This window comes from Maniola jurtina, chromosome 1 (genome assembly GCF_905333055.1).
Source record: "Maniola jurtina chromosome 1, ilManJurt1.1, whole genome shotgun sequence".
Taxonomy (NCBI): Eukaryota; Metazoa; Arthropoda; class Insecta; order Lepidoptera; family Nymphalidae; genus Maniola; species Maniola jurtina.
Window position 1 is genome coordinate 5,514,961 of NC_060029.1, and position 21,690 is coordinate 5,536,650.

General features: G+C 36.8%; 1 protein-coding gene across 2 annotated transcripts in view; it reads left to right on the top strand.

Annotated features, from left to right (window-relative positions):
• LOC123865250 (dynein axonemal heavy chain 7) overlaps positions 1–21,690 on the top strand; it is a 42,026-nt gene that overhangs the window by 18,885 nt on the left and 1,451 nt on the right. Inside the window, exons 35-74 of one of the 2 annotated variants that reach the window (XM_045906210.1) lie at positions 82–195; positions 312–419; positions 629–826; positions 1,141–1,264; positions 1,577–1,752; positions 2,224–2,375; positions 2,466–2,613; positions 3,042–3,254; positions 3,516–3,688; positions 3,983–4,124; positions 4,348–4,461; positions 4,603–4,713; positions 5,086–5,274; positions 5,669–5,898; positions 6,087–6,312; positions 6,681–6,863; positions 7,345–7,570; positions 7,751–7,896; positions 8,226–8,421; positions 8,544–8,614; positions 8,741–8,898; positions 9,209–9,362; positions 9,684–9,817; positions 10,257–10,530; positions 10,990–11,131; positions 11,693–11,871; positions 12,057–12,220; positions 12,817–12,958; positions 13,061–13,127; positions 13,755–13,900; positions 14,140–14,292; positions 14,707–14,836; positions 15,176–15,417; positions 15,749–15,905; positions 16,208–16,374; positions 17,214–17,222; positions 17,310–17,330; positions 19,352–19,589; positions 20,478–20,629; positions 21,434–21,571. In XM_045906210.1, the coding sequence (XP_045762166.1) occupies positions 82–195; positions 312–419; positions 629–826; positions 1,141–1,264; positions 1,577–1,752; positions 2,224–2,375; positions 2,466–2,613; positions 3,042–3,254; positions 3,516–3,688; positions 3,983–4,124; positions 4,348–4,461; positions 4,603–4,713; positions 5,086–5,274; positions 5,669–5,898; positions 6,087–6,312; positions 6,681–6,863; positions 7,345–7,570; positions 7,751–7,896; positions 8,226–8,421; positions 8,544–8,614; positions 8,741–8,898; positions 9,209–9,362; positions 9,684–9,817; positions 10,257–10,530; positions 10,990–11,131; positions 11,693–11,871; positions 12,057–12,220; positions 12,817–12,958; positions 13,061–13,127; positions 13,755–13,900; positions 14,140–14,292; positions 14,707–14,836; positions 15,176–15,417; positions 15,749–15,905; positions 16,208–16,374; positions 17,214–17,222; positions 17,310–17,330; positions 19,352–19,589; positions 20,478–20,629; positions 21,434–21,571 (6,207 nt within the window). The remainder of the gene's footprint in view (positions 1–81; positions 196–311; positions 420–628; positions 827–1,140; positions 1,265–1,576; positions 1,753–2,223; positions 2,376–2,465; positions 2,614–3,041; positions 3,255–3,515; positions 3,689–3,982; positions 4,125–4,347; positions 4,462–4,602; positions 4,714–5,085; positions 5,275–5,668; positions 5,899–6,086; positions 6,313–6,680; positions 6,864–7,344; positions 7,571–7,750; positions 7,897–8,225; positions 8,422–8,543; positions 8,615–8,740; positions 8,899–9,208; positions 9,363–9,683; positions 9,818–10,256; positions 10,531–10,989; positions 11,132–11,692; positions 11,872–12,056; positions 12,221–12,816; positions 12,959–13,060; positions 13,128–13,754; positions 13,901–14,139; positions 14,293–14,706; positions 14,837–15,175; positions 15,418–15,748; positions 15,906–16,207; positions 16,375–17,213; positions 17,223–17,309; positions 17,331–19,351; positions 19,590–20,477; positions 20,630–21,433; positions 21,572–21,690) is intronic. The other variant, XM_045906202.1, reaches the window with a different exon arrangement.

The following is a 21,690-nucleotide window of genomic DNA, read 5'->3' on the forward strand; positions in this document are numbered from 1 at the left end:
TGTATTAAGTTTGAATTTACCTTATGTTGTTTACTCATTATATTTAGGTCGTAAATATTTAACGTTGCGTTTTTATTACAGGGAGTCTTTTTCTTTTCAACGATTTGGTCCATAGGAGCGACTTTGGAAAGCGATGGTCGCCCTAAGTTTGACGTGTTATTTAGAGGTCTACTTGAGAAGGAATTCCCAGAGCAGGTTTATATACCTTCATATTTTAACCCATCTCTTCACTAGTTAAATCGATAAATAATTTAGTTATTTAAATATTTAATTTAATTTGTTAGATTTCATTAAAGTGGCGTTTGTTTTAGGTCAGAGAAACCTTGGGATATCCCAAAGTAATTTCTAAGCCTGAAAAAGCGTACATATTTACCCTGCCTAAAGAAGGAACAGTTTATGATTATCGTTTCATCAAAGAGGTAAGGATTTTTGCTACGTGAAATAGCGGAACCCTATTTTAGATTTATAAATTATAAAAATGAAGCCAATACACGAAAGCGATAGTCGATCATATTTTGCGTTGGATTTGGTCATCATCATCTATCAGCGAGACTAGTCAATTGATTAAATTAAATTAAAAATAACCTAAAGGAAGGTCATAAACAGAATTGTACGTCTTGCTTTTTAGGGTAAAGGTAAATGGAAGCCCTGGCAAGATGACGTCGTCTCGGCTCCACCCATTAGTCGTGATACTCCTCCTAATCAGATCCTTGTAACAACCCTGGACAGTGTTCGATACTTGGCGCTGTTCAAATTGTTGGTGACCCACCATAAGGCAGTGATGATGGTTGGCCCCACCGGCACTGGAAAATCTTCTTATATTATTGTATGTAGAATTCCTTGTAGAAATAGTTCATGTATATGTCCAATATGTGATACTCGTAGAGCCCATTGGCAAGCGATTAAAAAGACTACCTTTCTATAACCGCTTGCCAAATGGCAATGCGTGTTATGCATTTACTATGAAAAAGTAATACCTAATATCAAACGGTAGGTATATTCCATGTTGGGGCCTGCTGTTCAAACTAATTGTACTAATACTAATTAATCATCATACTAATTAATTTTAATGTATTATGTTGTTGTATATTATTTGAAAATGGATCAGAAATTAGGCAATTAATACCTGGTTGGTTTTAGGATTATTTAGTGAAGAGAGTTGATACGAAAGTGTATAAAGCTCTAATAATGGCATTCTCAGCACAAACAAACTGCAATCAGACACAAGACATTATTATGGGGAAATTGGATAAGAGACGGAAAGGTTTGTAAATACATTCTTGTCTTATTAAAACTTTATAGAGGCCTGTCTTTGTAGTACCTACTTACTTACTATTAAGTAAGTACTATTAAAATAAAACGTTCTATATATTTTATGCTCATAAAAACTCTAATTGTTTCTATATAGTATTATAAGCTGTATAAGTCAATATTATTTTCAAGTATGCTCTTTTATCATTTTTAAATGATTATGGTCTTCTTCTGTCTGTCTGTGTATACAAATTTTCCTTATTAAATACCTATTCCTTTCTTATTCGTAAAATATGCATTTTATGGAAACTTGTATAATCGACAGGCGTGTTCGGTCCCCCAATCGGTTGCTATTGTGTGGTGTTTGTGGACGACGTCAGCATGCCGCAAGCCGAGACGTACGGCGCTCAGCCGCCTATTGAAGTTCTACGGCAAGGGATCGATCTGGGCCTGTGGTACGATCGCAAAACGAATGTTGCGATGCATCTTACTGATGTTCAGGTACGGTTAAAAGATTTTACAATCTTTACTCTATTCACAAATTACTAGATGATGCTCACGACTTTTAGGTTTTTTAATAATGCCGTGGGAACTCTAGATTTCCGGGAAAACAAATAACCTATGCTGCTCCAGGTTGCAAGCTATTACTGTACCAAAAGTCGAATCAGTTAGATTTATAATATACTTTCGGATTTATAATATTAGGTATGGCTTCTCGGGAATTGAACATACTGTTGATAATAGTGAAAAATGAAATCTAAAGTTGTAGTCATATGGGCGGTACGAGCCTGATTCCTGAGATTCAAAGCTGTGAATTGACTTTATAATGAAAGAGGAGAAAGTGTTTAAGGTATTTGTATTATTTCGTTATTTTGTAAACAAATACCACAATATTTACCGATTTCTCATCGAATATTTGCAATAATGCAAATATTAATATAACAAAACATTACCATGCTTGATTTTTTTCAGTTCATGTGCGCTATGGGTAAGCCCATGCCAGGCGCGAAACTCATAACGCCACGGTTTTCACGACATTTCTCATTCTTCTGTATTGATGAGTTCGATGACGAAACTCTACGAGTTATATTTGGAAGAATTATGTTGTGGCATTTAGATACGAGGTAATAAGTAATATTTAATTAGATAATGCAGTAACTATATAATAATTTGGTAAATATCATCATCAGAGTTCTATTTTGGATTTATTTCAGAGGGTTCTCTAAAGATTTCGATCCCTGTATAGAAGAAATAGTTTCTTCTACCCTAGAAGTGTATAAGCAATGTAGATTAAACTTATTGCCTACGCCGTCTAAATCTCATTACACATTTAACTTACGAGATTTCTCCAAAGTTATATTGGTATGTTTTATTTGATTTCTAATAATAAGATTGTTTACCTACCTGCCAACTTGTACGGTACTTAAATACCTTATGTTGATCATCATCATTCCAATTTCGAAAACTTTCCCCAGAATTTAATTTGTCAACATCAGAATTCTCCTATAGCATAGTTACCGACAGTGAGGGAACTTGTAATAAAACTCGTTGCTAGGTATCCTATGAATCACCTATATCCACATCACCCACAGCCTAATATTTGTCATATCATCGAATCAGGATCAAACCGAGAATTCCCTCACTCTAGTTCACTCTGCCTAGATAGGGTGACTAGATTTTGAAATAAAGTAGGTAGGTAAAAAGCAGTCAAAGGCCGTAAGTCGTTTAGCACCTTAATGATAATATTCGCTTGGTACAGTTATGCCGTACTTTTCATTTCATTCTCCCAGGGTGTATTACTATCCGTACCAGAAGTGACACCAGATCTGCAGTCTATAAAGCGGTTATGGGTCCACGAGTGTCTGCGTGTGTTTTCCGACCGATTGACAGAAGACGCAGATCGACACTGGCTAGTAAATTGCCTGAGAGAGGCAACGCATCTCTATCTCAACGATGAGTTTGATAAGTTACTCTCGCGATTGCTCGAAGGACCCAATGATAAGGCAAGTTTATTGGAAAAGTTCATTAGTTAGTTTAATCCAAACAGTTTTGCATCCTTTTAAACGTTGTGGTTGTGGATATGGTCACCTAATTGTGCTCGCTTTTCAATGAAGGAAGAATCATTGGACCTGTCTACTTCTTACCTTTTTCTTTTATTAATTCTTGGTACAAATAAAAACAGTTAAAAAAAAGATTTTATATCTTATTTATTTTTCTTTTTTCCACGTTTATAATGTTACAATTATTACCTTCCTTGTTCACAGATAACGGATCGACATTTACGTAATTTAATTTATTGTGACTTTGCCAATCCAAAAGCGGATTCGCGCTTTTATATGGAGACTACGAATATGGAACATTTAAATTCAACAGTAGAAGCCTATCTCGTAGAGTTCAACAATATGTCCAAAAAACCAATGAACCTCGTACTTTTTAGGTAAAACCATGAAGATTTTTTTCATATTACGTTTTTGCGACATTATGTCCCTCACGAATGACACGGTCTTCATCCTAAAAACCCTTTGTTTTTTTTTGTTTAGATACAAGTTAGCCCTTGACTGTAATCTCGCGGCGATTGAAAAATCTGGCCTGATTGATTAGATGACTGCCTATGAATATAACGCCAAAACATAAAATCAATAAATTTTCTGATGCGTAGTAATTTTAGTTAATGTTTCAGTTTCCAATCCTTGTACATTCAGAAGAGAGTACAGTTTGTATGAATTTTCAGGTTCGCGATTGAGCACGTATCGCGCATTTGTCGCGTGCTGACTCAGCCGCGCTCGCATGCGCTGCTGGTGGGACTGGGTGGCTCTGGTCGACAGTCTCTCACGCGTCTCGCTGCTCACATCAATGAATATGACCTCTTCCAGGTTTTGTAATCCAGCTAAACAGTAAACTTTATGATAATTGCACTGAGCGCGCGCACGTTATTGTTTTAAAATAACCTTGAAACTTAACTGGTTTCTATCATTCCTTTAATAATTTTATTACAGTCAAGTTGTAATCAAGTTTTACCTCCATTAATGGCATTGTTCCACGAACGTCTCATTCATTATTATAACAGTAATCATTAATGATTAAATTTATATCCAGGTCGAGATGAGTCGTACTTACGGGAAAACTGAATGGCGTGAAGATTTAAAAACTTTATTAAGAAAATCAAGCACTCCCGACTTACACATGGTGTTCCTCTTTATTGAATCCCAAGTGAGTATACTACCGAATGCGCCAGCATATGAAATATGTATAAAATAGTTTGTATGTATTTACCCAAAAATTACCCAATTATTTAGTCAGAAATTCTTTTGAGAATATTAAAATTATTAACTACATTTTAATGCGTATCAGATAAAAGAAGAGGGATTCTTGGAGGATGTGAATAACATGCTGAACTCTGGTGAAGTTCCAAACATTTTCGTTGCTGATGAAAAAGCGGAGCTTTGCGAAAAGATGCGAGTAGTAAGTATCAGTTAATCGAGGATATCAAAATGGTAATACAATAATGTTAATAATTTGAGTATCTGTGGCAATGTCTCTAACCGAAAAGATTTGTTGTGAAAACTGAACGTTACTCATGAAAACCAGTGCAGCAGGATCAGGTTGAGAGAAACGTTATTCGTTCCACGATAAGCTAAATAGTTTTAAAGTCTACTTACATGATATTTTTAGCGCGAACTCTAATGTAAATGTTATCGTGAAAAAAAATTATTACAATAACAAATTTTCAGAAATCGAAAATTTATATATTTTTTTCCAATCGAAAAACCTTATGAAAATTGCCCTGTAGAATTTGCTATAACTTGTTGCAAATCAGCGTTTTACTTTATGCAGATCGATCGTCAACGGGACAAATCTCTTCAAACAGATGGCACCCCGACTGCTCTATACGCGTACTTTGTATCCATAGTTCGTGATCAGTTGCACATCGTGCTCGCTATGTCGCCCGCTGGAACTTCATTACGCACACGGATCCGCAAATTTCCTTCCCTTGTCAACTGTTGTACCATCGACTGGTTCCAGGTAAGAAGTTGAGCTGGAATTCATCGACTGTGAGCTTTTAAATGTTAATAATATTTCCAGCTTGCATCATTAGACCGAAACAATTATAAAAAAAAATTACAGTCCGTGAGGATTGCTGACAGAAGTGAAAACTTAAAACAATTAAATAACAGAGGAGTTTTGGTCAAATTAATTGTAATAACAAAAATTTAAATTTCATAATTCGTAAATTAAATTCATTACTTGGTTTAGTTTTTACATGTATCGGCACACCAAATACTGCTATAATGCATGTCGGTGTCACGATCTTGGAGTTTTTACCCACCCCAGAAACGCCAAAAAAAAATTCCACTTCAAAAATTTTATACAAATCATTATTGTCTTTTACATTTTAGAAAAGCTAACTTTTTTATAGGAATGGCCGCCTGATGCTTTACTGGCTGTTGCAACGCGTTTCCTAAAAGATGTTGAACTAACTGAACTCGAACGTGAAACAGCTATCAAGCTATGCCAAATGTTCCACACCGATACGCAAGACTTAACCAAGCAATTCCTGTTACGACTTAAGAGATACAATTACGTCACGCCTACAGCTTATCTGGAGCTTATAAATATGTTCAAAACACTTTTGGGCAAAAAAAGAACGTAAGTTATTATAAGGACACGAAAACTAACGTATAATGTAAAATCTAACCCTATCGACAAAATTAATCTATTACTCATGCATGCTATGGAAGCACGGAGAATGGAGATGAGTTATTATAATTTATAATATTTGAAATAATATTAGCAGTCCAAGGCAACACTTTTCTTGAATTATCAAAAATTTCCAGGGAGTTATTAACTGGCGAAAAGCGTTACATTACGGGCTTGGACCAACTTGCAACAGCAGCGAAATCTGTCGCCGCATTACAAGAGGCATTGGAAGTGTTACAACCTAAATTAGCCGCTGGAGCCGCCGCTGTTGCTGAGACTACCGCTAAAGTGGAGAAAGAGAAAGAGGGAGTTGCTCTTGTCGAAGCAGAAGTACTTGTGGATCAAGCCGCGGCAGAAGAACAGGTAAAAGATCTATAAACTAATGAGCAGAGAACTATATTTTTAATCGATTCCAAGCTAAAAAATCGCCTAGTTCTTACTGAGCACTTGCAATTTTTATAAAATTTTGTACAAAGCTCAAAGGTAGGTAGGATCCCACCCCACATCTTGTAATTTTTATGACAAAACTTGCTGACGAAATGTAGAAGTCATTAGAAATTATAAAATGTGACCCCCCTAAGCTGCACTCGAATCCCATGGAAGGTCCTGGCACTTTATCGCGCTTTAATTATTACTGAGAAGGTCATTTCTCAGTGGAACACCAATTTTACTATTATTACAAGGTATCATTTTTATACCTTATACCTATACATTTTGGTATTGTTATTAAGGCAAAAGAAGCCCAAGCTATTAAAGATGAGTGTGACGCAGATCTCGCAGAAGCTATGCCAATTCTCAACTCTGCGTTGGCGGCGCTCGATACTTTGACGCCTCAGGACATTACTTTCATCAAGACAATGAAGAGTCCTCCCCGGGGCATCAAACTTGTCATGGAAGCTATCTGCATATTGAAGGTATACACGTTATTTGGGTTTATGATGAGTATCAAATATTGCACTGTAAACTTTAAAATTTCACGGCAAGTCAACTTTTGCAAGTTTCGTATAATAAATACTTGCAAAAACTAACATTGACTTGACAACGACAGTGTTCTTCTCTAAGAAAACTTAACAATGAACACTTGGACAATCGACTCTTTCTTTTTTATTAAAGAATATTAATTTTATGCAAGTTTGTTTTCAAATAATGATAGTTTTATTGTAATTTTTTTGCATTGCATCCAATCAAAGGATGATCCGGTAAGTTTTTTAAAATCACCTGTGTATTTTTATTTAGATTGTTCATTTAATCTACTAAATATTGTCAAATCAAGGTACAAAATAAAAGGGTAATGGAATTACTTTATTTTCTTACATTACGTTTTCCAGGAATTATTTCTAGACATTATCTTTTGTTTTTCTTATAAAACGTTTTAATACAAATTATTATCTTCAGGAAATAAAACCTGATAAAATTCCAAATCCTTCTGGAGTAGGCACCGTAGAGGATTACTGGGGCCCATCTAAGAAGTTGCTTAACGACATAAAGTTCTTAGAATCGTTGCAAAACTACGATAAGGACAACATTCCCCCTCCTGTTATGAAGAAGCTTATGACTACCGTGATGCAGGATGATGGCTTTGTACCTGAAAAGATAAGAGCTGTGTCGGTTGCTGCTGAAGGTATGATAGATAATTGAAATAAATATAATGTTTAGGGGTTATTAATTAGATAAGTAATGAAAATAATATGTAAAAAGATATCGTAGATCATAAAACGCTAGGAATTTAAATTAGCACTATCTACATCAACGCTCGTGAAATAGTCAAGAGTAACATTTAGTTTGATAAAATTTAACATAGGTATGTGCAAGTGGGTGATTGCAATGACGAAGTACGACAAGGTGGCAAAAGTGGTGGCACCGAAGAAGCAGCGGTTAGCAGCTGCGCAAGCCGTCTATGACAAGGCGATGGCCGCGCTTGCTGTCAAACAGGCACAGTTGAGAGAGGTACCGATTTTTATTATATTTTTTGCTATTCTCTCCTGTCCCTTGTGACTGATTGTTATTACTCTTAAGAGTTCTAAGGGAAGTCGACATAATATTCTTCAACCGTGTCCAGCCTTTAGCCACATAATATGTACGACATCATAAAAATTACAGGCATGCTCAGTTTTTTAAGAATACCTAACTAGTAGAGTGCACCACTCGCGATTTTTGCATTCAGCTTTTCTATGCGTATGTTTTCGTTCTACATTTTTTAAAACCTCTTGATATATATAATTTAAACCACTGTAATAAATAGCTGAAAGGATTGTCCTAAGTTATCGCGTTTTTAGGTGCAACTGAAATTGGCAAAATTAGAAGATGCGCTGTCAGAGCAAAATCGGCAACAGAGGCTGCTTGATGACGAGGTGATGGATTGCAGCAACAAGTTGAAGAGAGCCGAGATGCTAATTTCTGGGCTCGGAGGAGAGAAGCATAGATGGACGCTAATCGCTAAAACGCTGCGAGAGACTTACAATACGCTTACTGGTGTGTCTCGATTTGTTTACGTATTATTTGATTTCAATGATATTGAAGTAGATAAACGAAATACTTGCACAATAAAGATTCTTTAACTTCTTGTAGGATATTACTGAATTTTTAAATTTCAGGAGACATATTAATCGCTGCCGGGATAATTGCATACTTAGGACCCTTCACAGCTGCATTTAGAAATGATCAAGTAAGAATAATTTATTTTTATTGCCAAAATTTTAATAAATAATATCCTAAATAAAATAAAATAAATAAAGTAAAAATATAATAACATAAAATTCAAAGTCTTATTAATTCATTTCATTAACAAAAGGTAAAGAAATGGGCTCACGCTTGTCACGACTGCGGAATCGTGTGCACGTTGAACTTTAGCCTGATAAAGTCTTTAGGAGAACCCGTCACTATTCAACAATGGAACATCGATGGTTTGCCCGCCGACGACTTCAGCGTTGAGAGCGCAATTATTATTATGTAAGAATAAGAAATTTACTACATCCCCTTGGCCTTTCTAAACAAAGTGCCCACTACTTTTGTGTTTTTAAAATTCTAGAAAACTTCAAAAAATACTTTCCGTATTATTTGCGGTGCTCTGTATCTACGAACTTTAATGTAATCATTCATTTCGCGTAAGTTGTTCACTATAGATTTGACGGAATTTCTTAAAAACAAAATATATAAAAATAAAAAGGGCAACTTCGCTGGTGCGTCGAGGCAAGTGAGTTAGCGAGGTCGTGTAGTTTTTGACACAAGTATATTTATTACAAAAACTTAAATATTTCAGGACTGCTCGACGCTGGCCGTTGATGATAGACCCACAGGGGCAGGCCAATCGGTGGATTAAGAATATGGAGAAGCCCAATAATCTTTGTGTAGTACGAATGGCACAGGCAGACCTTGGTCGCGTGTTAGAAAACGCCGTTCAATTCGGACAGCCGGTAATGCGCAATATTATTACCATAACCTTAATACTAGAACTGAATTAATTAGTAATAATATTAATTATCAAAGCAAATAATTCGGTTCAATTAACGAAGAGAATATAATCTATATTCGATATGAGTAGGTAGTAGGTACATCATATCTCTTGATTAGCATCTAAATTAATAAATTCCATCTGCATACTGTAAAACTGTTATACATATAACTGTTAAATTGTTATATAACTCTGAATAATTCGATAGATTAATTAATAATTTATCGTATTAATATCGTAGTAATGTAGGTATCGTATTAATAACTGTTAACTTTGTTACAAGGTTCTACTGGAAAATGTGCTGGAAGAGCTCGACCCGATGTTGGAACCGCTCCTGCAGCAACAAACTTTCAGACAAGGCGGTGCACTATGTATCAAGATAGGAGATACTATCGTTGAATATAGCAAAGATTTTAAGTAAGCACAGACAATCTATTAAATTGAGTAGAATGTTCCAAAAACCTTTGAAGTACTACCCTGATATTAGAACCAACATGCAAAAACTTATTTATGTGTATCAAATTCATGACAGCATTTTAATCGAAATCCCTACGGTAAAGTTATGGCTTAGGATTTTCTATGTTGATAGGTACTCAGAATAAGGGTTAATATTGAACTTCAGATGATAACGATGGTTTTTATACAAATGGCCCACCCAATGGATAAAATGACAACTGTTAGATTTCCCCGTAATTAAAAATCAGACTGTTGATTGTTAATACTTGTTATAATGAGAATCTAGGTCTTGGCCCCGTGGATTTAGTGGAGCAATCAATGTGGCCCTTAGGCTAAAAATTTTGGAGACCCTTAGGGTCACCGTCAAAGAAATAACGGTAGTTTTTTCGTTCTTAAACAGATTATACATAAGCACTAAATTGGCGAACCCACATTACTTACCCGAAGTGGGTGTCCGAGTTACGTTAGTCAACTTCATGCTAGCCAAAGACGGGTTGCAAGCACAGTTGCTATCTCGAGTGGTTGCTCGGGAAAGACCGGATTTACAGCAAGCTAAGGCAGATTTGACAACACAAGGCGCCGAGCATCGCCGGCTCTTACAGGAAATTGAAAAGAAAATTCTTAATGTTTTGTCCACATCTGAGCATTTGCTGGAGGATGAGGAAGCCGTTCAGGTAATTTAGCTGTCTACGCTGTTCTCAGACTTATTAAGAACTATTGAATTAAGGTTTATAAAAACAGCTATTCCGAACAAAAATTGTGTTCCATAAAGTTGTCAAACGAAACGGGACATTGGCCATTTAAGACAAGACAGCAACTTGCATGAAAAATCTTGGTTTATAGTGGCCAATCCAGTGAGTATATAAAGATCGTTGTTATGGACCTTTTTTTCTAGTTTGATTATGAAACTCTATAATCTGAAAAGCATAAACAGACTGACTTACGTCTTGAATGGTTTCCTCCAGAAAAAAAATTTAATCCTTAATTTCTTAAAAAAGGATTTTTTTAAAGAAATTCCAACATGTAGTTCTAAGGGTTCACATCTTATTTATTGCTAAAAGCAAAGAGCAATTATTACTAAAATTTAATAGACAGGTGTATTTTTCAAATGTGATATTTGTCTTAATTTTTAGATTCTGAACTCAGCCAAGGATATGTCTAACGAAATCAAAGAGAAGCAAGAAGTAGCTATGGTCACAGAAAAGGCGATCGATGAAGCCCGAAACGATTACGTACCAATCGCTGTACATTCAACAAACTTATTTTTCCTTATTGGTAATTCAATAAACTTTAAGTTGACAATTGACGCATAAAGTAAGCAAATTCGCTGTTACAGTCTCTTTTGCTACTTATTAAGCAAACAAATTTGCATCGTAAAACTAATTTTGAAAACAAATTTCACTCAAGCTGATTTTTCACGGTGATGAGTTTCAACGCCACGAAGCGATGCAAGTAAATGTATTAGAATTCCTAACCAAATACCAGATATTTGAAATCAAAGTGGCCAGTTCGGTAAAATGCCAATTTCATATTATGAAATATATAATTTTAATTAAAAAAATGTAAGGGCCTAATATTATAAGACAATGATTGGCATCTTTTTGTTTGCATCTCAATTTTTCAGTCTCCTCGTGTGAGAACAGCATTAGAGTTGAATTTTTGGACGATAAAATATAATAAATCGCTAACAGGCAATGGGCTTTGTACCTCCCGCTAGCTTTCTCACAAATCTAATAATGTCGGTATCTTCACGAATTTTTCAATTAAGTTAGCCGGAGGTACAAAACTACTCTAGTTATAGCATTGGAAAATAAAAAATATTTTTTCTCAATAAAGCATCTCTGGCAAATATCGACCCAATGTATCAATACTCGCTGGGCTGGTTCGAGGGCCTGTTCACGGGGTCCATTGACAACACCGAAAAGGTCGAGGAAATTCCTGAAAGGCTCGCTATTCTGCGTGCCCATTTCACATACTCCCTATACGCAAACATCTGCAGGAGTCTTTTTGAGAAGGTATTACCAATAATTTTTCTGAATAAGTTCGTGATATTATTAATTTGTTAATTTCTGAATAAGTTCGTGATATTATGTTGTAAATATTATAGCTCTTATCGTAGCGTATTGCTAGCTTGAGTTTATTATAATACAACACTAATAAAAATTACTATACTAAGACAAATTTTTAACTAAACTCGCAGGATAAACTGGTATTCTCCTTGCTTCTCACTGTGACAATAATGGTCGCGGAGGATAGACTGGAGCAAACGGATGTGATGTTCCTGCTAGCGGGCGCACAGCCGCGACATATTCCACCCAACCCGGTCACATTTCTCGGCCCACAAGCTTGGTCGGAATTCAATGGGTATATAAAACGAACTTTTAATATTTTAAAGCATAATAACCACAAGTGTAAATTAAAAATTTATAACACCCCCGACAAGTGAAGGTTACAGTTACTAGAAAAGAGCTGATAACTTTCAAACGGCTGAACCGATTTTCTTGGATTATAGCTAAGAATACTCTCGATCAAGCCACCTCTCATACAAAAAAAATTAAATTAAAATCGGTTCATTAGTTTAGGAGCTACGATGCCACAGACAGATACACAGATACACACGTCAAACTTATAACACCCCCGTTTTTGGATCGGGGGTTAAAAATAGCGGCAAAATGACTGTTTAATGGCCATCATCATCATCGTCTTACCCATTGCCAACTCTGAAACGACAACTGACTGAAACGTATTTTAATGCTTATAAACTTTATAAATATGACGATTTACTGTCATTTTGTGCATGCAACAAAAAATGTCAAAAGACATTTGGAAAGATTCGTTTCAGTATTCGGCCCTTTTTAAATAAAACTAATAAGATGCTACTATAACGAACAACTGAAACTTATCAACCATCATTATTAATATGCGATTAGCTTTACAATTTGCCTTTACAAATTGCTCAGGCTGAACGAAATCGAAAAATACCAGGGAATCGTAGATCATTTCACGAAAAATATACCAGCATGGGAAGCATACTGCGATACGATTGATCCTCAAAACCAGCCTCTACCAGAACCATGGAATACAAAATTAAGCTCATTTGAGGTACTGTTTATTTTTTTGTTGTCTTTTATTCATACAATTAAATTCATTTTTTGCGATTACATTAGAAAAAACTTGATGAAATATGCAGTGTTTTTGTTTTAGAAAATGTTGGTCCTACGATGTATGCGTCTAGATATGATGGTCCCAGCTGTTCAAAACTATGTCGAAGGTAGGTACCAATGTCATATATGATTCTATTAAAAAAAAATTTTTTTACATGTATTGTAGTCGTAGTTCTTAGGAGCTCTTCGATATATCAATTATGTTTACTCACACTCGTAATGCTCTCATTCAAAAACTTTGTGTTTTCAAAATCGATCAACGAACTTTACCTACACAGTACTCATTAATTCTCTGGCTAGGTAACTATGTCTACAATGTTACACCGCTTCGAATAAATGTCTGCTAAAAGTTTGCCGTGCATGCAATTACATTATGCTCCTAGATTTTCGTACCTACGATTCGAGTTAAAGCCGTTACAGACAGTCTGTAACGTCAGTGCAAATACGCGTTTGCCAGTATCTGGCGTCCATGGTATATCTAACAAGGTTCCGCTTGTAGCTAACTAACATGCTAGGAGATCGCTTTTGCTTTCCTGTGTTCGTTAGCGATGGATTTGTACTCTTCATCATGCACTCCACGAAGGGTTTCTAGAAGGACGCGTAGACTTTATAACTGTGACATAGATGAGTATAAGTTACCAGCATGCCTGTACCTTATATGTCACCAGGCGTGTACGAGTATGTTACAGCCTTTACAGTAAGTACAATAATATAACTCAGGATTCTGTTTGCAGCGCAAATGGGGCGTCCGTTTGTCGAGCCACCGTTGTTTGATTTAGCTTCATCGTACTCGGATTCGCACTGCTGTATACCGCTATTATTTGTCCTTACTCCGGGCTCGGATCCTATGGGAACGCTTCTGAAATTTGCTGACGATCAGGTACAAATTAAAATTACGTAAGTATATTATTTATTATAGGTATCTACTCATATAATAGATCTCTTTTAATTTTTTCGCATCCAATTTGAAATTTTCATACTTATTTTTAACGATAATAAACATTTTTCGTCAACTATCACCATCTTAAATAATGGATTTTTAATACACTTTATTTAATTTTACAACTAAAGCAATGTTTCAATACATTCTGAAGTCAAATTGTAAAAATCACTTTATAGGGTTTCGGATCGTCACGCCTATTCTCGCTGTCGCTTGGACAAGGACAAGGTCCTATAGCAGTGAAGTTGATAGATGAAGGTATCAGAAGTGGAACGTGGGTTGTGTTGCAAAACTGTCACTTAGCAAAAAGCTGGATGCCAATGCTGGAAAAGGTACTAAATCAAATAATTACAAGATCCAATATTTTATTGTTGTTTTGCTCGAGAATATTATTTTCTTCTTTGGCACCCATAATATATTGGGCACCAAATTAAGTAGGTATTATTATCGTTTACTGTCATTTACTATACAGCGTATTTGATAAATCATAAACATGACAAACGAGGTATATAGTACCAAATAGTGCCTCAGAGACAATGAAACTTGTACTCAGAAGTTCACTGATGGTTTTCATGTATTCATTTCCGCGATCAGCTGTTTGTAGTTTCAAAAAAATTCTTTCAGTCCTCATGTCTAAGTCCTCGTATCACGCTACGAGACTCATTATTTTTTTTGGTACCTACAGCTACCTAACGTCAGCTCGTCGGGATGTTACGGACATTATCTAACACCTTGTATTTTCACAGATTTGTGAGAGCCTCACACCAGATACAACTCACCCTGACTTTAGATTGTGGTTAACATCTTACCCGGCGGATCATTTTCCGGTTTATGTTTTACAAAACGGTGTAAAAATGACTAACGAGCCACCCCAAGGTATGAAAGATTTAAAACAGTGTAACATCACACTGTTTTAAATCTTTTCTCATGAGCCTCATGGTTAAAATAACGACTTAATTACTAAGATTTAGAACGATTAATTAATGAAATATGTTTTGCGTATCATATTTTGCATTAATTATAAGCATGTATTAGTGTAGTGAGTATATTATGGTATACAAAATGCTACTTGCTAAACATACCTAGTATAGCGTATTATACTACTTGTGCTTTTCTATTACTTTTGGGAAAAATATTCGTATTGTTGCCATAGGGAAGTTGCCAAAAATTATAGTTTTTATTAGATGCTGGTTGATGAAATGAGAATGTCTCTAGGTCTAAGAGCGAACATTGCGCGCTCATACCAAAGTGACCCAATAAACGACATGGAGTGGTTCGAAGGCAACAAGCAGCCGGAAATTTTCAAGAAGCTGCTGTTCGCGCTGTGCTTCTTCCACGCCGTGGTGCAGGAGCGGCGCCAGTTCGGGCCGCTGGGCTGGAACATCCGCTACGAGTTCAACGAGACCGACTTGCGCATCAGCGTCACACAGCTCTACATGTTCCTCAACGAATACGAGGGGAGTTATAGATGTTTTACACTTTTAGGATAATTTTAAATTAAGTTTTATATGTACAACATTTTCACAATAACGCGATATTATTTAATATTTGAAACTTAACACTAGGTTAGCATAATATTCTGTATCTTGATGACCGCGATCAGCAAACTACGAAGGTAGCTGGTAGTTGATGAACGGTGCCATGAAATAATATACATAGCGAGACTCAAAACCCGATCTCGTTCTTCAGTCGGGCGCACAGGGAACCCAATTGGATCTCTATTTCTCTTTAGATTTTTGGATACTTAGTGTTAAGGTATTCTTGAAACAATCCATCTTTATCGAACAGGACGTACAATTCGTGGCGCTCCGGTACCTTACCGGTGAGTGCAACTACGGCGGCCGCGTCACCGACGACTGGGACCGGCGCTGCCTCAACACCATCCTCTACAAGTTCTACAACCCGCGCGCCATCGACGAGGACAAGTATCCACTCGATCCTTCTGGTAAGCATTCACATTACTAGTATGTTATCGTCGTAGACAGGGTATTAGTTAGAGGATAACATTCTAAGGCAGTGCGCTGCATCTTAGGTGCATCGTCACTTTTTGTTGTGATATTGCAGTCAAGCGAAAGCATTACCTACTTATTCGACTATACTTGGAGTGGTGCGAAAAGGGTGTGATGACGTGACGCGACAGCTCAGTGATAAGTTCAGGAGCCTAATCAGTTATGCGCTATACCTGTACCTAATAAGCTTGTCAATCGCAAAACAAGGGAAGATTGCTAAAACTATCTGATTCTCTAGGCACGTACTACATACCGAGTCTACGAGAGCACTCGGACTTTATTTCCTTCGCGCGATCTCTGCCCGTGGCCACGCCGCCTAGCGTGTTCGGCTTCCACCCCAATGCTGATATCACTAAGCATTTCCGCGAAGCCGAAGAGCTCCTCAACACTGCAGTACTTACACAGGTAATAAGCAAATGAGCACATGTTTGAATTTGGTACAAGGATATTTTCTCAATGAAAATAATTTTATGTTTCAAACTCTCCGATCCAACGAAAGCCAACGAAAAGATTCGCCGTCTAGGATGTGTGTCTTTTGGTAGTGTTTCATGTTGCATTCGTTGGCGATCGCTAATCCATATACGATCCAGGAAGACCAACTAGTGAAAAGGAAGCTTAATTAGTAGCTCTTAGTCAGCTTTCATTGGATTATAATATGAATTTATTAGTTTGAGAAGGTATATAATTATTAATGCATCTACATTTTTTGGCTTTGCCTCTTAACACCACTAATCGCCATCATTATCATTCAACTCATTATCGGCCTACTACTGAGCCCGGATCTCCGCTCAGAATGACAAAGGTTAAGGCCAGGCCAGGTCATGCTGACCTAGTGCAAATTGGCAGACATCACACACCTTTGAGAAGATTAGGGAGAAGTTTCAGGCATGCGGGTGTCCTATCGATGTTTTCCTTCACCGTTAAAGCAAGTGATATTTAATTGCTTAAAACGCATATAACTCTGAAACGTTAGAGGTGCGTGCCCGGGGCCAAACCTCTGACCTCCCGAATAAGCAGGTCGACATCTTAACCTCTAGGCTATCATCGTTCATCGCCATACTGTTAAATGATTTAACAATCGTACTTACCATGCATCTAATTAGAGTATATTAAATCTTAGATTTGTGTAAGATGTAGACAGTTAGCTTTTACATTTTTTTCCATTAAAGTTGTACTAAAACATTTTTTTTTGTAGTTACATTTAATCATCTATTTCTGTTTCATTCATCTGTGTCGGGCTGAAGGATCGCACGGTAAGCAAAACTTTTTGAATAATTCCGTTATTGTTTAAGCCATTTGTACAATTTAGTAATCATTTTGTATTTTATTATTCCCAAAAGGATCGTTTCAAACAATTTTTGGTGAGTACTAAATTAATTTTTCACAAAAGAATTCATTTCGTATTCAATGAAGCTTTACTTTCGCACGAATAAGCATTTATCACTTTGAGTGTATGGAATAATGCTTTTAACAGTTTGCAGCGGAATTCAATTGTTTTCGATATTTTATTCACTCAAACGCTTTTGTTTACTTCTTTTTGTCTACGCAGCAATATTTATTTTGATTACTACCTAGCTAATATTCCACATGCATTCCAATGCCATGCCATGCCATGCCAAGAGGCACCTTTACGCAAGTGCCAACAACAAAAATACAAAGTTTGAACTCAATGCGCGAATGCATAGGTAACAAGCACACAGACAACCATAAATTTATATTATTTTATTTTTCATTTTATTTATTTACACCAACAACTTCCATACAATTTTTATTTATTTTTATGCATAATAGTTTTTGATTTATCATCGTGCAAAATGTTTGAAAAAAAATAAAACCGACTTCAAAAACCAAAAACACTAAAAAGTAGAAAATAATTTTTGTTTAGCTACACATGTAATGTACCTAGGTATGAAGTCGAGCGAGCATATTAAAACAAAATTAGAAATCCAAGAGTGAAGCTCGCCCGACTTCATACCTAGGTACATTACATGTGTAGCTAAACAAAAATTATTTTCTACTTTTTAGTGTTTTTGGTTTTTGAAGTCGGTTTTATTTTTCTTTTGAAAATTTTTTATTTCACAATTTTTAGTGGCCCCACTGTACTATAATATGCTATGCCCAGTTAAAACCCTACTGTTTACTAAGCTATTACAGTGATCGCGAGCAATTTGCTCTTATCCATTGAGGAGTTCTCCATCTCCGAAGATATTCATCAGATCTTCACCAAATTTATATGGGACCACCTGCACAGTATACCCTTTCAAACAAAAAAAAAATTTCCAAATCGGTCCAGGGGTCTTCGAGTAATCGGGGAACATACATAAAAAAAAAAAAAGATCCCGACGAATTGAGAACCTCCTCCTTTTTTGGAAGTCGGTTAAAAATACCCGAGTACGGAACACTCAGTGCGCGAGTCTGACTCGCACTTGGCCGGTTTTCCTTTTTATTTGGTGTGACTTAGATTTCATATACAGGGTTATGGGTAACTCGTACATTACTGTATTTACTCGTAAGTGCTTATCGGGGAGGTCATTAGCTTTGAATTGAGCGCCATATATGTATATTATTTATTTTTATTGACTTGTTACTTAGACATTATACCAGTGTTATTGTAATTAATCAAATTATATTAACTTGCACCATTTAAAAAAATAGAGGTGGAAAACTAACAAATTCCGGTAATTTTTATGAAAATCCCAAAACACGCAGAAACATCCATACTTACGCATTTTTATTCTTGACAACGTGATATACATATAGATTATTATAAATTGCTTATTTGTAGTAGCTGCACCAAGTCATTTCATTAATAAATAATAATTTGTTACCTAGCTTTAGCTTTGTTGCTATTTGTGTATTTGAAATGTATTTGATTTTTTAAGATTATAAGATACTGTTTACTTCACGTCGTTAAACTAACTCATTAGTGTCTTATGATTTCGCCAGTAAGACTATCGATAATACAATGCTACAGTCAAGACAACTCTATTTCACGCACACATTTACGTTTCATTTTTTGTAACACCGGTAATCTGTCATTGTTCATCTAGTACATACTAAATTTATGATTATGACTATAAAATGTACAAATTCATTGCAGTATGGTTGTCCATTACAGGTGCACTTATGAATGAAAATAATCTAACATGCACTAACCTAAAGTAATACAATTTTTTTTTTTTTGAAACAATTGAAAGTACAACATTATGTAACATGATCACGCAGCAGCATGATGAAAATCAAAAAATTATAATATCATACTTAAAATTTATGCACACACACATCTTGTGACGCTAAAAATCTACACAACAAATAAAATAAGCTTGGCACCAAATATATTAATTTCTTCCGTGCTTATTTTGGCATCACATAATAATCTTAGGACACAATGGCTGCCGGAGGAGCAGGCGCGACGCCCGAGCAGCAGGCCATGGCGATCGCGGAAGATGTGCTGGCGCGGCTGCCCAGCAAGATCCTCAGTGGCCCGTCGCACGAGGGGGACATCAAGCCGGCCGACATGTCGCCTATGTCCATAGTGGTCATCCAAGAGGCGGCCAGGTACGAGCGGTTGGTCAGCGTGGTGCGATCCAGCTCCAGGGCCGTCATTGGAGCTGTTCAGGGTAGGTTTTAGGATTTTTTGAATATGAATAAAAAAAATATGTGTGTGTGTTGTGAAGAGTTATGGCAGCCGTAATCGGTTTCTACGTGATCAGTACCGGAACGCCACTATATTATTGTTAGCTATACTTGTAAAAAGGAATAATTTGTTTGTTTGTTTGTAATCGATAAACTCTGAAACTACTAAACCAATTTTAGTATTTTCCCCCATTAGAAATGCTATAACTTCTACTTTATCCAGAAGCAGAGATAATTTATTACAAATCTCTGCCAGAAGTAACATAGGTATTAGGTACATAATATTACATAATTATGTACAGCAAACGACGTCGCAGGCAAAAGCTAGTAATTTATAAACCGTCAAATTTCGGAAGATGTATTTAGCGTCAAATTTTTTCTTTGACGTAACAGCTTATATTTGTAAGTAGACTTCTCCGAGATTGCCGAATCGTAAATCCGAACGCGTCATGTGGTATCGACACTTTGATATTTGTCATGATTGCGTTCCAGATATCGGGAAATGTATTTTTGTAATTTCACGCTTTACATTACACACTTGTACGTGCAAGTGTCGGATCTCTACAAACCCCGTAGGAATTCTTTGATTTTCCGGGTTAAAAAGTAACCTATATCCGTCTCCGGGATGCAAACTATCTCTGTACCAAATTTATTATGTCCGCGAATTTATCGGCGTGGATTTAGATTTTTAACATCTCCTGGGAACTCTTTAATTTTCTAGGTAAAGAGTCTGTAGCTTATGTCTTTTCCCGATAGGCAAGCTATCTCGGTACAAAACGTCTAAATCAGTTGAACGGACTTGCCTTGACAGTTTAAAAGACAGACAGACACACTTTCAAATTTATGGGAATGCATATGAAATGCTTTGTCAGGTGTGAGCGTCCTTACGGATATCACGGAGGAGGTGCTGACGAGCATGGTGCGCGGCCGTATCCCCGCGCTATGGGCCGGCAAGAGCTACCCGTCGCTCAAGCCGCTCGCCGCCTATTTCAACGATCTACTGGCGAGACTTGAGTTTCTACAGGTACAATAAGATCTGTAAAGGCACTGTAGCAGTTTGTCAGACCTCAAACGTCCTCACGAATATCATCGAGGAGGAGCTGACGAGCATGATGTCCGGCAAGAGCTGCCCGTTGCTCAAGTTGCCCGCCGCTTTTGGCCTTCTTCAACGATCTACTGGCGAGACTTGAGTTTCTGCAGGTACCTACAAGGGGTTGGCCAAAAGCGGGATATAGACTGCTTGGAGGTAGGAGTCCAGCACTATCCAATAGGGATGTCCATGACATTTTCGCCTCTTACAATAAAAAAATTACACTAAGCAGAAGACAGCATAGAAGTGTGACGAAGGTTACCGTTGGACTAGAAGAAAAACGTATTCCACGTATTTATGCACCTTACTCACAACCTGCACGGGGAAGCTGGAAGAAATCTCTGTTTAGAGATAAGCATTTCCTATGTACATAGCTTAATTTATCTTAACTTTGTAACTACAATTTTGGTACATGAAAAATAAATATAATATAAATATAAAAACTCATTAGGCGTCGTTGCTCGTGGGACAAGCGACCGTAGCTTTGTCTATAAAATGCGCTGCCAAGTGTGTTTTCTTTCTCTTGTATAGTACCACATTCTACCTCGGCATGTCACTCATACATACGAATGCGCTGCTCAGACAATAATGCCTTTATTGCCCCGTTCGCACTTCGTCAAAAACTTTTTGGGAGTTTCTCTCCATCGCTTCGAAAATCAGGCAGTAGGTAAAAGCTTTAAGGCAATAATACGAGTATATTGCTGTATTATTTTATATGTTCCATTTGGTTGGCTCCAGCACTGGCACCAGCACGGGCCGCCGGTGGTGTTCTGGCTGTCGGGCTTCTACTTCCCGCAGGCCTTCCTCACGGCGGCGCAGCAGAGCTACGCGCGCAAATACAAAATACCCATCGATCAGCTCGCCTTCCACTATGAGGTCAGAATACTATTATGATCTATTTCATTTTGTGTATTGTCCTGTATCCATACTTATGAGGGGCAACTGGAGCAAATAGGTGGAAAATGAAATGCCAAGCCCTTTCCAGGATCGTTTCC